The sequence below is a fragment of the Pseudopipra pipra genome, chromosome 5, assembly GCF_036250125.1.
Source record: "Pseudopipra pipra isolate bDixPip1 chromosome 5, bDixPip1.hap1, whole genome shotgun sequence".
Classification (NCBI taxonomy): domain Eukaryota; kingdom Metazoa; phylum Chordata; class Aves; order Passeriformes; family Pipridae; genus Pseudopipra; species Pseudopipra pipra.
In genome coordinates, this window is record NC_087553.1 from 51,120,781 (window position 1) to 51,137,299 (window position 16,519).

Consider the following 16,519-nt stretch of genomic DNA (forward strand, 5'->3'; position numbering starts at 1 on the left):
ATTATTTCATTTTGCATTAATCAATCAGTCAGTTTCATGGTTTTGACATCACAACTTTCTCTCATTGCAAGTCCAATATATTTACTTTCCAGATGCAAAATAAATGAATGATAAAAAATTCAGTGTAATAATTACAGGAGGAGCAGAATGTTCTGTGAAGCTACTACTCCTTGTGCTGTATTTTTGGACAGCCTACCACCCACATTTATTGTCATGTTTACGTAAGAGTCTTAAGAAAAACTTAGGAAAGCACCTGAAAAAGGCAATTGATAGATGTTAATTTTGAGACAGTCCTCCTCCCCTTTCTCCTCTAGATACAATTATTTTTGCCATTTCTCTCATTTGTGATATATGAGATGTTACAATACTGGCAAAAAAGTTTTGAGGTGTTGTCCCCTCAAGGACAACCATAAAGCAACCTAACATAAAAAGTGGAAGCAAATCCCTATTTTCACTTCTCCACTTTAAAAATAAGTCAGACCAAAAAAGTTCTGTTTTACAAATGCAGTGCTGGAGAAAAGTCTGCAGCAAATCGCAGGTAAAATCTCAAATATGTAAAATTATATGAAAGTCACATAATTTTGGAGATTTTAGATAATATACAGTTTTTAAAAAGCCAGAAAATATCATGAAAAGAACAAAATACTATTTTCAAATAACACAGTTTATTCCAGCTTTAAAGAAAGCTTTAAATAAATATTTTAATGTAAATATTCAGTACTATACAAGGTACTTTAACTTTACGAACTATTTTAACTTACATTGGTTTTTACTGTTCGATCTGCTCCACCTTCCAACAATATCTTAACACAATCATTATTTCCATTTTTACAGGCCAAGTACAAAGGCGTCTGTCCTCTTTCAGCAGCATGGTTAATATCAGCCTGATACATAATTAATAATTCTGCACACCTACAGCAAACAATAAAACAGTAAAATTGTCTTATATTTTACATCCAAAACCTCTTCATAACTTACAACATTTAAATATTTTTTAAAAAGTACTGATTTTACAGATACAGATCTACTTGTGATCACCCCACATAGACAAGTATAAGATATAATTTTATAAGATAGGTATAAAGACAGGTTACTTTAAACCTGTAAATCTTAAACTACTGTAGAGATATTTAAAAACTGTGAATGTAAAACACTGAATTTCACAAGCCTGATAAGCATTTGATGACAGTTGCTTAAGAAAAACCTTCAGCTGAACAACAAAAAAGGCATTTAAGTAGATGCTTTCAATAAATTATAGTTAAATGCATTTATACCTAAGAATGCAACAATAACGTAATGAAAAAAGTACTAAGAATATAAAATAGAATAACAGCTGATAGCCAAAATCTCAAAGACTTCACTTACTTAACATGTCCCTGGGCAACTGCTGAACATAAGGGTGTAAAGCCATTTTTATCAGCAGCATCAACTTGTGCTTCTGCAGTCAGCAGCAATCTCACACAATCTAAAAATGGAGCAGAATCATAGACTGAGTCAACAAAACCGAGCAGTTAAAATTACCAGAGGCTCAAGGGGCAACATCAGCCAGTCTTTTGGACTACAGGTCACACACCTTAGGGGACAGGAAGAAGTTTGCAGGGCAGAGGTGAGACTTGACTCCCTGGGGGCACCACCACCCTTTTGCAGAAGCCTTAGGTTGGGTTCTGCTGGGATTCGAATACATGCCCACTGCTGGCAACTCCCACAGTGTTTTTACCTATTTTACCTCCAAAGTAGGGAATCTGAATTATCCAGGAGTCCCTAAAGGCATCATTGCCTACTGGCAGTCAAGTGATAAATCCCAAATACCAGGGCCACAGAGGAAATGTTCACAAGCCACACATAACTCAAGCAACACACTGGTCAGTCTTGTTTTAGGACACTTTGATTGAGGAGTGCAGTGACAAATAAAATAAGCTGACAAACCTCCGGAAACCATTCCCATTCATATATTTCCAAAATGACATGCTACAAATAGTATCAGCCTGATTTCACCATCCCTACAGCTAAATTAAGATAATTAATTACATAGTAATTAGACTGCTTTTCATCCACAAATTGGAATATCATTTGATGCAATTAAGTTTGAAGAAAATACTTAATCTGCTCCTCATTCTTGAAATTGGTTCTAGACCATAATAAAGCAAGTCTTTTTTAATTGAAACTATTACTTGGAAAATAAGCTCAGCTACAACATCATTTATAAACTCCTGACCTGTTTTCTGAGCAGGCTTAATGAATGCTATTCCAGCACTCAGCAAGATCATGAAGCCAAGCTTTGCTGGTGAAGTTTATCTCTAGACACCAGAAACACATATTAAGAATTACGCAGAAATCTGACTAATCTAAACCACTCTTTAATGTATTTACTCCCATTATAATTTTTTCAAATATTAATACAGATGTTGGAGAGTTTATTGAATAAATAATTTAATATTAAGAAATAAGATTTTAAAACACTCTACCTTATTATATTGTAAATTAAGATTAATTTTGAAATAAGTAATCTGATCTGAAATGACTTTTTTGTTGTCGTTGTTGTAAAGTTGGTTGTCACAATAAGCTACCAGGACTTGATCTGTAATATTTTTTTAAGTCACAAAGAAGCTCTCAGTTAACTAACTTACCCAGTCCTTCCAATTGTAAGATAATACCAACTTAAAATAAAATTATATTTTCATTTGCTTTTTAACTCAAAAAATACCTCTGCTAAGAATGACCTATCTTTTTTTTCTTTTCGTAATCATTCCCAGTCTTATAATTAATGATTAACTTGAAAATACAGATTCCTGTTTGACATCCTGTAATATTTCTAAAGTTTATGAGGGATATTGTAGAAATTTTCATCTAGCACTTTCAAGTATTTGACTAGAATACTCTTCTGTTTCTTCATAAAGCATATGTTAGCCATGCAAAAGCCATGAAGAACACACAGAACAAGACTACCTTTCTAGAAAGGTACAGTTAATTCATTTATTGATTGGCAGACCATTCAGGTGGTAGCTTATCTCTGTGAAAATACTGTTTCTGAAGAAGTTCACTGAAAAGAGGTGTTTAAGGGGAAAGTGTGGGCATGAGGAAATACAGCTACTTCCATAACGCACACCATGTGAGTGAATAAACTCTACAAGACATGTTCTGGTGGCATGTCAAGTAAAAGAGCAATTATCTCCAAGAAGCCTGGGTCCTCTGTATGGACTTTTTATTGGGATTTGGGTAATTTGGGTCACTCCAGGCTCATTAACTCCAGTTCACTCCTGTCTGCCACAGAAATGATCAGCAGTGGGGAGCACTGGGTGGAAGGGCAGGCACAAGACAGACATTGATGTTATCACTCAATTAAAGGTTTTGGTCAAAATAAAAGCAAAACATGGAAGTGAATTAGCACAAACACCTGGAGACTTTACTGCTCTCCACCACAGCCGGGTAGTTAGTTCTTCCAGAGTGCTGGCAAACACCATGCAGATACATCCGGTGGCTTGACAAAGCTGACTCCGTGTAGCTGTATGTCTCTGCACCTCACTCCTTTCTACTTCCCACATATTCCAGTTTTTTCCTATCACTCAGGATGCCACAGCCTCCAAATACTCAGGACAGAACAGAATCAATTATATCATAAATGCATATGATTAGCACATAGCTGAGTCCAAAGGATATTATTATTCTCTTCACATCTCTCAGGTTCAGGAACTCTTTATTGTTTCATTCTGTCTTTCTCAACCACCTCACATGGCAGAGAATGGTCAGGATTTACAACACAATACAGTTATGCAGATCTATTAGCTAAGAGAACTACTGTACATGTTAAGTGCATAACAGACAGAAGCGGCTTCTGCTTTGCTAATGGATCAAACCAAGACAGCCCGACAAAGCAATCTGTTCAGCTATCCAAATCTAGTGATTAAATAATAAAAATAATAAAAATAACAGTTTCCTCATGTCCATTCAAACACAAAGAAAGTGTCTATTTTTAGGGTGAAGTTCTCTCTCTCAGACCTACAGAATTAGGGACAGTGTGTGTCAGAAACAAAGCATCTGCTATTAACTTCACGAGCTGGAAAAATCCTCTGCTGCAGCTCTCAAAAGGCAACTGTTTTGCACTAAAGCTACATATTTTGCAATAAGGATTAATTAGGACAGAATATTTCAGTGCTCTCTTTTCTTGTGTAATTCATGAGAGCATGCAACAGCTGCTGCCACCATGCTGGTTACAATGTGCTCTACCATTTTCTAGTTATCTACATGTCTCAAATACCGTATTTTTTCACTGAAAATGTGCGGAAATCATTCACTTTTCACTCTTCTCACACTGTCTGCAACATGGTGTTTGTTTCTGAAGGAAGGTACTCACTATGATTGCTCTTACCAAGTTTAGAGTTACTCTTTTCTTCTGGCCAAATCTTTTCCAGGAGAAATAGGAAAATCTGGTTAGTTGACTTAGAAAGGTCCTGGAAATCTCCAAATCCACTTAGTCACTAACTCCATTTTGAAAACATTCACAGTAAATTAAATCATGGTGTCATCACCCACTAAGTTAAGCTTATGTGTTAAGTCTTTTGTTTACACTTGCTGATCTTAAGGGTCTTTTTCAACCTAAGTGATCGTCTGATTCTAAGGAAAAAAAACCCAGTCAAAAGACATAAACTTACCACTGACAACCCTACTCAACACAATGAAAACTTTGAACAATAAATTATTTAATCCTTAAATTAAATAAATGTAATTTCTTTCCTCCTGGTTAGTTGAAAAGAGTTATTGAAAAGAACTTTTAATAATATTTATTTCTATTCTTTGTTTCTTAAACCTATATATTTTTACATAAACTTGTTTTTAAAACTCTCCATTTTGAATTGTTGCATATATCCATGCACTTGGGAGCAAAAGCAAGTAATGAAAAAGGATTATATATTAAAGTTAAGCACAAAAATCTTCCTCCAAAAATATTATAATGCTACTATCAGTTTTCATGTAATGTATTAAGGAAACATCAACAGTGCTGCTGTGTGATTCTCTAATTCAGAGTTCATACAATTAATTTAGTTGCTAAAATGTGATGATTTGTACAACAAAAGTATTTTTGACATCCTGTCAACTATAAATAGAAGAGTAACCTCTGTAATATATTTTTTATCTTAAAAAGTAAAAGATACTAAACAATTACAGGATGCATATGCATGTGTTTGTTTTTATTACTGTGTTTTCACACTTCTGTCAAGTGCCTCTTGTATTTGAAATTTTGACAATAAAACAAGAAACCAAATTGCCTTTGCTGTCAGTAAGAGCTGCTCAGTAATTGTAACTGAAAGTTGGGGTATTTTCTTTGAAACATTTTTGGAATACAAGATGAGTAAAGAAGAATTGGGTCAATTTTGATCTCCCACAAAGACCAGCAATGATAAATCAATGTAAGCCCAGAAGAATCCACTGAACATCCTTTCAGTGAGGGGAGAAAAATAAATCCACACAATATAATAAACTCGGACTCTTAATACTGCAGAAAAAAAGTTGAAAAAAAAGAAAAAAACGCAAAAGAAAAAAAGGGACTTTTCCACTATTTTGAAGATTTTGGCAACAGGAAAGAATCTATCAGGTGAAAAGGCCCAGCTGTTTCTACAAAATAGGCCATAGCGCCTAGGCAAGCAAAGACAAAATATATTGTTCCAAGCAAAGGGAAAATTCCTCCTTCCATATGCCTGGTAGCAAAATTAACCCTGAACATGTCAAAAAATATACACTATATGCCTAGCTACGGATCTTGTAGCCTAACTTTACTTTTATTTTTTAAAATACCTGAGAAAAGTTATGAAATAGTCTCTCAAAATACTATTTTGAACACTGGATCAAGGTTTTCTAACCATGTTACTAACAAATATTTTGTTAAATAAAACCACAAAGTACTCTTGAAAGCAGTGGCTTTAATGTTTCACCTTCTACTCTGAAATAAAATCTTGCCTTTACTAAAAATTAATGGAATTTTTGTCATTGGTATTGCTGGATTTCATCTTTAGTGTCCAAAATAGCACAGTGATATTACTTGCAGAATAAGAAACTAGGAGATTTTTACATAATTAGAAAAAACCACGGTAATGTGCACTGGACTTCTAAAGGAAGCTGCTGTTCAAAGCCTTATGTTAAAAGCCTGAAAATTATTACTTGGAGTTTGTATCCCTGAAATTCATATCTAACATACTTGCTGCATTTCATAAATATATTCATAAAACATGAAGACTGACTGTTGAAAGGTTCAAGGCAGAGGATGGTTGGGGTAGTGGGGGAAGAAAAAGAAAACTGCTAATTTTGTCAGGAGAACCTAGACAACAAACAAAGGCTATTTCATTTATTTCAAAAATAAAGACAGTTCATTTTATTTCCCAAGCAACACACTATTCTGACAATATCTTTCATCATTTTCACTGCTGCTGAAGAAGATCAAAACCCTGGTGATGACCTATTCTTTCCTGCTTACTCCCTGGAAAGTTCTTTCTTTCAAGTTACCATTGCTACAAAAGATCTTTAGTTCGTCACAGAACAGGGGGTGATGATATCTGGTGGCTTTTTATAGGAAGGGAGTAGAGAATTAGAATGGATGTTCCTGCAGAATGCTACCACAAGCTATTTTCTTTTCAAATGCTTTCTGTGTTACAAAATTCTGCCTCCAGAAGCATTGCTTATATATATATGCTATACCATACCATGACTTTGGTCATATAAATCTATATATTTCAGTTTCAATTTCATATTTTTAAGAAACATGCATCTGACCTAATTGAATACTAAAAACTTATGAAATAAGCTTTCACTACTTTACATGGATGCCATGATAAAACTTAGTATAATTTACCTGTATGTCCATTCGTAGCAGCAGAATACAAGGCAGAATAGCCATCTTCACAAGAGTAATTAATGTCCAGTCCTTCTTCATTAAGCAGCATTGATAATAAAGTGACATTTCCCTGGGCAGCAGCTTGGTGAAGAAGGGTGGGCCTGCCACCCAGGGGGACAGGACCACCACTTGTTAACAAAGGGGTTAGGGAGGAAGACCAGCCTGCGAGTTAAAGCAACAGAAATTAGATGGAAGACACATAAATAAAGGCCTGCATTTTCTGTTTTCTTTTAAAAGCTAAAAAGTATCTTCAAAATGACAGCAATTGTTAGTTTAGCACAAGTTTTATGATGATGCTTTGTCTACACATTAGAAGGTATTCTGAAAAATAAAACCTGCATTCAGGGGTGACAGTTGTTAATGCAAATGAATGGGATTTCATTACAAAAGGTCAATGTGGAACCTGTTATCAACTGCAGATGGATGTCTCAAAAAAATTATATTATTCAAATTCAGAAACTAATAAAAGTTTTATACAAGTTTTAATTTATTTGCAATAGGCTGGGAAGATTTTATTTAAAGTATCTATATAAAGGTTTTCAAAACAAAGTACTTATATGAAATATCCTCCTCACAGTCTTAGTGTAAATTTTAGTATTTATATGTTTAATATTTATATAACTCGCTTGCAGTTAAAAACATAAATTGCACAGAGAGCCCTTAATGACTTTAGGTGTCTTTCAATAAGTTTGAAAAAAAACTTAGAAATCATTTACACAAATAATACAGAAATAACTGTATTAATTATTGAACTCTACCCTAAGAGAATGTTCCTTTTACTCAGCAATACTTAAACAACATATTATAAAATGCTCCAGTGTGAATGAATAACAGGTTATATAAAATTTATGAGTGAAAGCTTTCAAGTCACCCCATTAACAAAAAATATTCAATCCAAGGCTCTGAAAGCTTAGGAGTTGTTGTTAAATGTGCTGTTGATTACTTAGCAGCTTTAGTAGGGACTTTGTTAAGAATATGAAGTTTGCTGCATAAGGCATGGAATATTTTGTGCATTCTTCCTTGATCAAGGACTGCAAGAGAAAATGGAGAAAGGTGGGTTTTATAATTTTTTCACCATTACCTTTAGAAAATCCACATTATATTTATCTCTTGAATAAGTAACTTTGGCTTCTGTGGCCACAAATAGGCTACTATTTGAGGCTGAAATCTGACAATACAAAGCAAGTTTTATGCAGCTTTTAATGTGATTTTCAAACGTCCAAGACTGAAGGGGAGCTGCAGGGCATTATCTTCAGCTCCATTCAAGCTGATCAAGTGCTATCCAACCTTCAACACCTTGAACTAGAAACAGTACGTGGCAGCAGCTCTATTATGCCATGATAATCTCTTTCACATCTTGGAAAACGAAATTAAATGGAAGTGCCCAATAGAATTCCATAGAATGTAAGATCCGGATAAATTTTAATTAATGTCAAGACTTACACAAGAATTCATCACCTGAGCAGCGCCAATGAAGAACATGTAGCTTGATTCCAGTTCAAAAAACCAAAACAATAAATGCTTGGAGCATTTTCATATTTGTTTCTAAAGTAAGCTAAATTTGTCAATTCAAATTAAGTTTACTAGTTTAGTATCTAAAGGAAACACATTTGCAGTATTTTCACAAATATTAGCTTATTATTTAACTTATATTTTTGATACCCACTATAAGAAGTCATCACTAGAGCTATGAAGTTACCTTATAAATCCAACTTTAAATCAATGACAAATTGTAGAGTTAACTCCGTGCATCTTCATATAATTTCAATTCTGAAGCTCACTTCAGACTATCAATATTCTTACTAATATTTGCTTGTCCAGTATTTTTAATTTTGAGGTTTGAAGTTTATTAAAAAAACCAATAAGCAATATACAAAGTAAACTGCATCCTTTAAGTGGCAAAATTCCCTAAGGTCCAAAGAATAACTTTTCTTATTCCTTTCCATTATAAAAGTGGTTTTATTTTTTCAACCTTTTGTTATTCTTTGAAACTAACTGTGCTGCAGCTATTTATATATATATATATACATACATATATAAATGTTCTTAAAATAGTACTTGCATAGTTTTTACTGTCTTGCTATAACAGTTAACTGAGAGTGGATATTGCTCAGGGTGGCACTCGAGTTACTAACATTTGTTAACAAAGATATACTGGAATTTTGGTAATATGAATAGTATTTCTGGGTTCCCTTCCTTTTTGAAAATATTTTTGATGTGTTTTGTTTGTTTGTTTGCTTGTTTTTAAAGCATCCTTTACAGAAATATCAAAATGAAAGGAAGTTTTTTATGCCTCATGTGGTGTGTTAAGTTTCATTTCACCTTCTTGAAATGAAAAATATGATGCTGCAATTCGGTGATGAAATTCATTATACTAGGTTACCATTAAATGCAAACCTTCTACTGAAAAAGATAAAAGAATAGGTAATAACATAAATATAACTTTAGCTTCTATTATCAGTGTAAAGCAACATAATAAAGTTCAATTAACCCAATAAAATACACCAACATTAGAAGATACCAATAAATAAGGCACATCATTACAGATGCAAAAAGTTAGGAAATGTGAAGCATCTGTGAAAGCTTGTAGGTCATGCAGTGATGAAAGGCAGAGGGACAGTCAAAAACAGCTTCTGGCATCAGCTTCAGAATGTGAGATGGTTAATTTCAGAGCCTAGATGAGTCCTTCACATCCCCTCCCACTTTTATCTTCAAAGCCAATTGTACAGAGAGAATAAATCAATTTATACAAAAATTTATACAAATGAGCAAAATAAAAAAATATACTTCATTGAAGAATGACATAGAAAGCACAAAACCAAGAAGAAAGCGAAGGGAGAAATCCCAGGGGTACGAAAATCCAAATGCCTACATTTGTTTCCATTCTGAGGTCTTACAGCCATTGAAATGTGGAAATCCAAACAGAGCAGAAGCATTTTGGCACCTGTTCAAAGACTGTTAAGTTAATGAAAACACTGTTGCAGATTTTGAATCGTGTCATAAATGTTCCTTGTAATTTCTCTACCCGCAGTCTGCTTAACATTAATGGCAAAAGCCGGTGTCTTTTCCTACCAGGGATAAAAAGAACAACACATGGTACAATGCCCCATCTGTGAGTGAAGTTATTATGACATTTATTTAGCAGAATACATAATTGACAAGATCATTGCTCTGATTTTAAGTCTGCTCTTAAAAGTTGCTCTTTCTAGAACCAAGACACGTCCTTACTGAAAATCAGGCTGTTGATATGTTCCTAAAGAAACTAACTAGGAAACTCTTTTAAAATTAATAATTGAAATACTTTAGTGATTATATTATTATCATCAATTTTTCTGACTCCTCAGTAAGAAGAAAGATGCATGAACTTATTGACAAACAAAAAAAATACAAAAATGAAGGATTCTTTTAATATGTTAAATTTGGTTTGCTCTGTTGTTAAAAATATTAAAAAATTCTGATTGAAGCTCTCTACTTACTATACAAAAAAATATGAATAAGATTTCACTGTGCTCTGCTTTAACTGAAAGTAAAATTGAAATTCTAAACATTTTCTAAAAAATAAAGTAAATAAAACAGATTAAAATCAACCAGATCATTAAAACTAACTGAATCTGTCCCTAAAGGGCACAAAAACGCAGATATGGGAAGGAGGTTTCAGCAGTATTTGTAGTTTGTTAGATGTTCACCTCAAGAAAAGTCATACTTAAAAAAGAAACTGAAAGAAGTGAATAAGTGACATGAATTCAGGCATTACTGACCACATCGTCTTAACAAAAACAGTGTTATTAAATTTGGTTTATCTTTCCTAGGACAAAAATCTATTTCCATATATATTTATAAAATCTAACTATTTTCTTAGCATAAAATTTTGAAGGAAATGTCTTTCTGTACTTGCATAACATCTGTTGCTCAAAGTGTATTTAGTTCTGCAGTTTATCAGAACACTTGGCCAAAATAGATTAAGTTCCCTTAAAAATATAAATAAAATGGAATTGAAAAATAAGTGCAATAAAATATAAGCATTAGTTTGGGTAAAAGATAAAGAAGCTCCTGAATATTTACCTGAATATTACAGATATTAAGATTCTTTGAGTTTGTATGTAGTCAGTAAAGGAGATACTAAAATGACATCTCTATATTAATAACAGCCTACAACTAAGTAGAGTTTACGCACTCTTTCTTTGCAGACTTTAGATCATGGGATATGTTTCCCATCTGCAATTGCAAAAAATCACAAAAAGCAGTGCTGCTTACAAACTACTACAAGCGCCAAATGTTCAGAGCAAGGACTGTAAGGGAATTAAATGAACGCAAATATTTCCATCTCTCCCAAAAACAAGTGAAGAGAGTTAAAGAAAGAAAGGCAATCTTAACACAAAACAACACAATTTTAAAAAACTAACCATTTTTGACAAAAATCCTATCTTTGAGAATTGTCTCTGAGAACTGTCACAAACTTTGTGAGAAACACAAACTGATTATCTGGGGGAGGAGTCCTATTGAAAAGGCTGATTGCTCTAAGAAAAAAGTTTATACTTCGAAGGACAAACTAAAGCAATAACAATACATGGAGTAATGAAGTCAAGCCCTGGTAATTTCATTTTTACGGTATGAGATTTATTTTTTTAAAGAATAACCCAGAACTATCTTAAATTATTACCAAATATCATATAATTAACGTAATACTAACTGAAATATACAGCCTAACGTAACGCTGATAGGAGACAATCTCTTGTCTACAAAAAATATTCATTTTGGAGCTGATTTTGCCAGTAATTTGTTATATGTTCATAAAATCTTAGATTTATCTTTTTTTAAAGAAGTTTTAATTCCATTATGAAGCCTAATAGCACCCAAAGGCAAATTAAGTTTGGAAAATACCTGGAATACTGGAAGACAAATGACCTATCTGACATGGCAATCATATTCATCTAGGAATAGGAATTTAAGATGAAAATTCAGGACATCCATATGAAAAACAGCAAACTAAAAGGCAGTCATCAAATCCCACTGGTTTTGACTCTGAGAAGTAGTAGACTAATAAAAGGATAAGATTTCTGAGTTCATATTTTTATGGCACAGTTCAGAAAGGAGAGGGGATTACGATAGTATGGTGCCACAACCAAATGTTAAAAGGATGACTAAATTACTCTTGATACAGGTACGAAGTCTTCAATGAAGTGGAATGGGAATAAAAATTGCTTAATAACGAGAACCCTGGAATCTCCCATATATACACATACCAGCTTGCCACACACTGCTTTTGGAACAGCTTCCCCAGGAATTGTGAATGAGTTCAATTGCCTTATCAGTTAGTGGTGCAGCTACCAAGAGAAAGTGATTAGTTGTGTGATGGAAGATTAGCTGTGCAGGGCTTTTATATCCCACAGATGATGATGACGCAGGGACTAGTGTTATGAGGGACTGAAGTACCATAACTGAATTGAGAATAACTCTTGAAAGTTTGAGACAATTCAAACATTATTCAATGCTGATGAAAGTCTAAAGTGTTCCAAAACTGCATGTTCCTTTTCCTCATTGCAGTTCAAGCTAAAGAGGAGCTTCTACCTAATGTTCTAGCATTATTGATCCCAGCAGGGACATATGCTGAAAAAAGATTTGTAGGAGACCCACAATTAATTGAAAGGTAGATCAGCATTGCCTTTGTTTACTTAACTGCCATCAAGAAGATTCTCTGAATTTGGTGGCAGATTAAATGCACCAGAAAGTCCCCACAATGCAAAATGAGTAGCAGACACATGCACTGACTCCAGACAATCAACAGTTAGACTTTAACTTTCCAACAGCAAACTTTTGCCCATATCTATTGAAGTAAACCTATGAGATGCCATACATGAGTATTAAAAAAAGCCTACAACAAAACCCAGGAGAACTATAGAAAAATAGAAATAAAAATGAAACATATTCTATAGGAATGTAGTGATATATAGGAAAGTGCACTATTATTCAGGCAATTATATGGCTTAATGTGCAACTATCTAATGCCATAGCAGAACACCATAGCCCCAGCTATGCCCTATTTCTTAAAAGATTCACAAAGCACTGGACTACATATTCCATGGAAGATCACCTGCAGAGGTAATATTCAAAACATAATTTCAGACTGAGAAAGCATTTTGAAGTCCAAAATAACAGCATTAACCAAAAATAAATTAAAACAATCAAAAGGAGATTATTTAACATAACATAATCTGCAGCTTATTTACTTTAAATATCAGTCCTCTTTACCTTTAAAAAAAACCCTTCAATTTGGAGACCTCCTTAAGGAAGCAAACTAATTTATAACATTACTAAATCAGCAAAAGAATTCCCATACCCCTGGAATGTGGAAAAAATATAAATGAAAATTTCAACTTTTAGAAAGTAAAAAAGAGAAAGTTAAAAAGACAAATAAAGCAAACAAGAGATGCATAAGAAAACCACAATGTTATTTTTGAGGGAGATAGTTTGTAGCATATCAATCCCTTTACCTGATGCTGTTACCAGGAGGCTGTCTGAATCACATGGTCTACAGGATGAAGCACTAACAGGGTTTATGGAGGAGCTACAGGCAATGGTGGTGGAAATGACAAAGGAATTTTCTGAACATGCAGGTTGGTTCAGTCCAGGAAAGTGGGAAGGCCAGGCACCCACCTGAGATGAGGCTACGGCTGGTATGGCACAGCCTGCAGGTGCCACAGATAAATCTATAGCAGGTTTTGGTGGCAGCTGAGGTGAGGACTTAGAAATAATTTCCTCATTTATTACCCTGATTCCTTGTGGTGAACTTGAAAGAGGTGAGGTCACGGTTTTGCTGTCAGTTTTTGCACTTATATTTGGGGACCGATTACTATCCATTAAAACTTTAAGCTGTGGATGTGGTGGAGAAGGAGTTTGTGAAAGCCCAGGTTTTTTAGGAGGAATAGGTGGAGGGTTTCCTCTGTCAATTCTTGATACACTGGGAGTCTTTAAAGTCATTCTACCAACTGGGGGGTAAGTGCCAGCTTCCACTGAATGCGACGTCCCCGGCCGTGACAGAGCGCTACTCTGGGGGCTTGTAAATCTTGAAAGAGCTTGGGTAACAGTATTCCGAGCTGCCTGTTTGGCAACTAGGTTGTCACGGCTAGCAGGGGATACGTCCCTTGAGGGAGGGCTTTGGGTTGTGTTTCCATTTTGGTCTTGATCATTTGCATTTGCTTGAAATCTAAATCTAGCTGCTTGGATTCGTGGATTTAGGCCTGGATGGCCAGTAGTATTGGCAGTTGGTGAATGCAAATTGTGTACAGACGAAGTGAGCGAGGAATTCTGAGCTGTGGCAGTCAGTGTGGTAGAGGTGCAAAGAGAATTACTATTTGAAAAAGGGGAAGGGCTACTTGGTAAATCAGGGGATGAGGCTGTACTTGGTCCATTTTCCTCAATTCTGTTTTGATTCTGTGCAAGAACAGGAGTTGTAGGAGGGACAAGTTCACTAGATGAAGATTGCCTATCAATGACAGGCTTCACAAATGCTGCATTGGCACATACATTCATTTTTATATTGCCAGACACTAGTGGGGTCACTGTAGAAGGTTTTACAGAGACAGTCAAAGGCAACTTCTTAACATTTTCTGTGCTACTGTCCATCACTACAGTATCTGTTTGGCAGGCAACAGTTTTTGAACTTGTCTCTTCTGTTTCAACTGAAACAGAAACAAGATTCCTATCTTTATTTTTATGAGAAAGGTTAGCTTTGCTTTCATTTTCCTTTTTTAATTGCTCAATCATTTTGATCATTTTATCTCTCTCTTCTCTGAGGTCACTGGTGTGTGCTTCCTCTTTATGAAGTTTGGCACGCAACTGCTCTCTCTCTGTGTCAAACTCGGACAGCTGCTTTTCCATTTGAGCTTCCATTTGTGTACTCCTTTGTTTCTCAGCTGTAAGAGACTCCTCCAATTCAGTAGCCTTTTTCTTTTCCTCTTCAAATTTTGACATCACTTCTTCCAGTTTCTGGGCTTCTTCTACAATTCGGCCAGACAACTGCTTGCACTCTTTCACTAGCATCAATACTACATGCTTATTCTTTCCACGTTCTTCTTCAAGGCAAGCGGACAGCTTTTTGTGCTCCAGCTCTAGATTCTGTAACTGAGATTTTTCCATTTCCAACTGTAAAGAAAGCATAGAAAATAACTCTCATTAATGAGATAGAGACTTTCATAATAACCTAGTATTAACTTGACACCGATATTTAGGAGTATGCCTAAAATGAACCCAGGAAGGGATTTGTGATATCTAACACAAGTGCACATAATCTTCCACAAGAAAAAGAAAGAGAGAGCCATCTTTGAAGAGCAATTTAGAAACTACTTTACTTTCCTCCATTGACAACGCAGAGACTCCCCAAAGTGATTAAATGCTTGTGATTCCTGAGAGATGGAGCCACCTGTCCTCCAGAAATAAGACATAAGACAAAATAGAAAGTCATCTTTTAAGCTAAGGAACCAGATGGAAGCAAGAGATGAGCTTTGTGAAAAGTCTTTGAGACTAGAAATTAAAGGATTAGGTTTTAGGTCTTCCTCCAACTGAAGGAGATTAAGTCCATCATGACCATAATTAGTATCTTACGTCTTATTTTAACATTTATAAATAAGACATTCATTTTTGAGACCAACTTTTTGGCACAGGCACAAATATCTTCCTGTACTTACTAATAGTGGAAAATCTCATTGACATCAGTGATGTATAAATTATGTTATAAGCTAGAATCAAAAAGACTACCTACTAAAATGCAAATAATGGATAAGAATAATTTTTCCCCTAATTCATGTAGTCATTGCCTCTAATTCATCTTGCCTGCCATTTATGCTTTTACTCACAGACATTTTTCTAGAAAAGCAATGGAAAAATATGTTAATACACCATTTTTAAAATACCTACTAATAATAGTGTAACCAAAATTACTTTAAATTTTCCCAAGAAAACTTTTCACAAGTCAAAAATAAAAGAGAAATTATTTTCTTTCTTCCTGCTCCTCCCTTCACATACTGTTGCAGTAGCTTCCTATATGGCTCACCTGAATGACTGATAAAAAAATCAAACAATCAAAACCCCAAGATATTGGTGACCATTCCTTCTCCTCTACTGTTTTTATTGGTTTAGTCCTGTCAGTTCTACTGTATGTTTATGTAGACAGTGATAGAGAAAAAACAATTCAGATCTGTACCACTAAAGTACATTTTTTAAGTGGGCATCTTTTCTGGAAAAATACTGTTGGGTACCTACGAAAAAAATAAATCAAGTCCTCACAAACATGAATGATTAATTTTGACTGCAACAGAAAACTGTTTCTTGCTTCTACAATATGAGCACATTTCACAATACTCAAAAAATAAAATCTAAGAAAAGCTGTGGCAAACAGCAGTACATTTAAGATCTTGGAATAAGTGATTCACTTCAACAGGTGAAAAAAGAATCATAGATTATAGAATCAGATTATAGTGTCACAATAAAATGATACTAATTTCAGTTTTTAAGACAATACAGTGTCGTGAATATATTTACTGTAAGCTATCCTGTTGGAAAAAAGATGGCCTAGGGGACAGGTAATAACTATGGAATATCTTCTCTCTCAGTCAAAGTTTAAAATATTGTCTTGGTTGC

The 16,519-nt window shown here is 34.5% G+C and overlaps 1 protein-coding gene across 1 annotated transcript in view; it reads right to left on the bottom strand.

Annotated features, from left to right (window-relative positions):
- Positions 1–16,519, bottom strand: part of CTTNBP2 (cortactin binding protein 2) — an 80,946-nt gene that overhangs the window by 30,632 nt on the left and 33,795 nt on the right. The window contains exons 4-7 of the mRNA XM_064656053.1: positions 13,375–15,025; positions 6,842–7,045; positions 1,366–1,465; positions 762–912 (exon numbers count right to left, since the gene is read on the bottom strand). Of these exons, the coding sequence (XP_064512123.1) occupies positions 762–912; positions 1,366–1,465; positions 6,842–7,045; positions 13,375–15,025 (2,106 nt within the window). The remainder of the gene's footprint in view (positions 1–761; positions 913–1,365; positions 1,466–6,841; positions 7,046–13,374; positions 15,026–16,519) is intronic.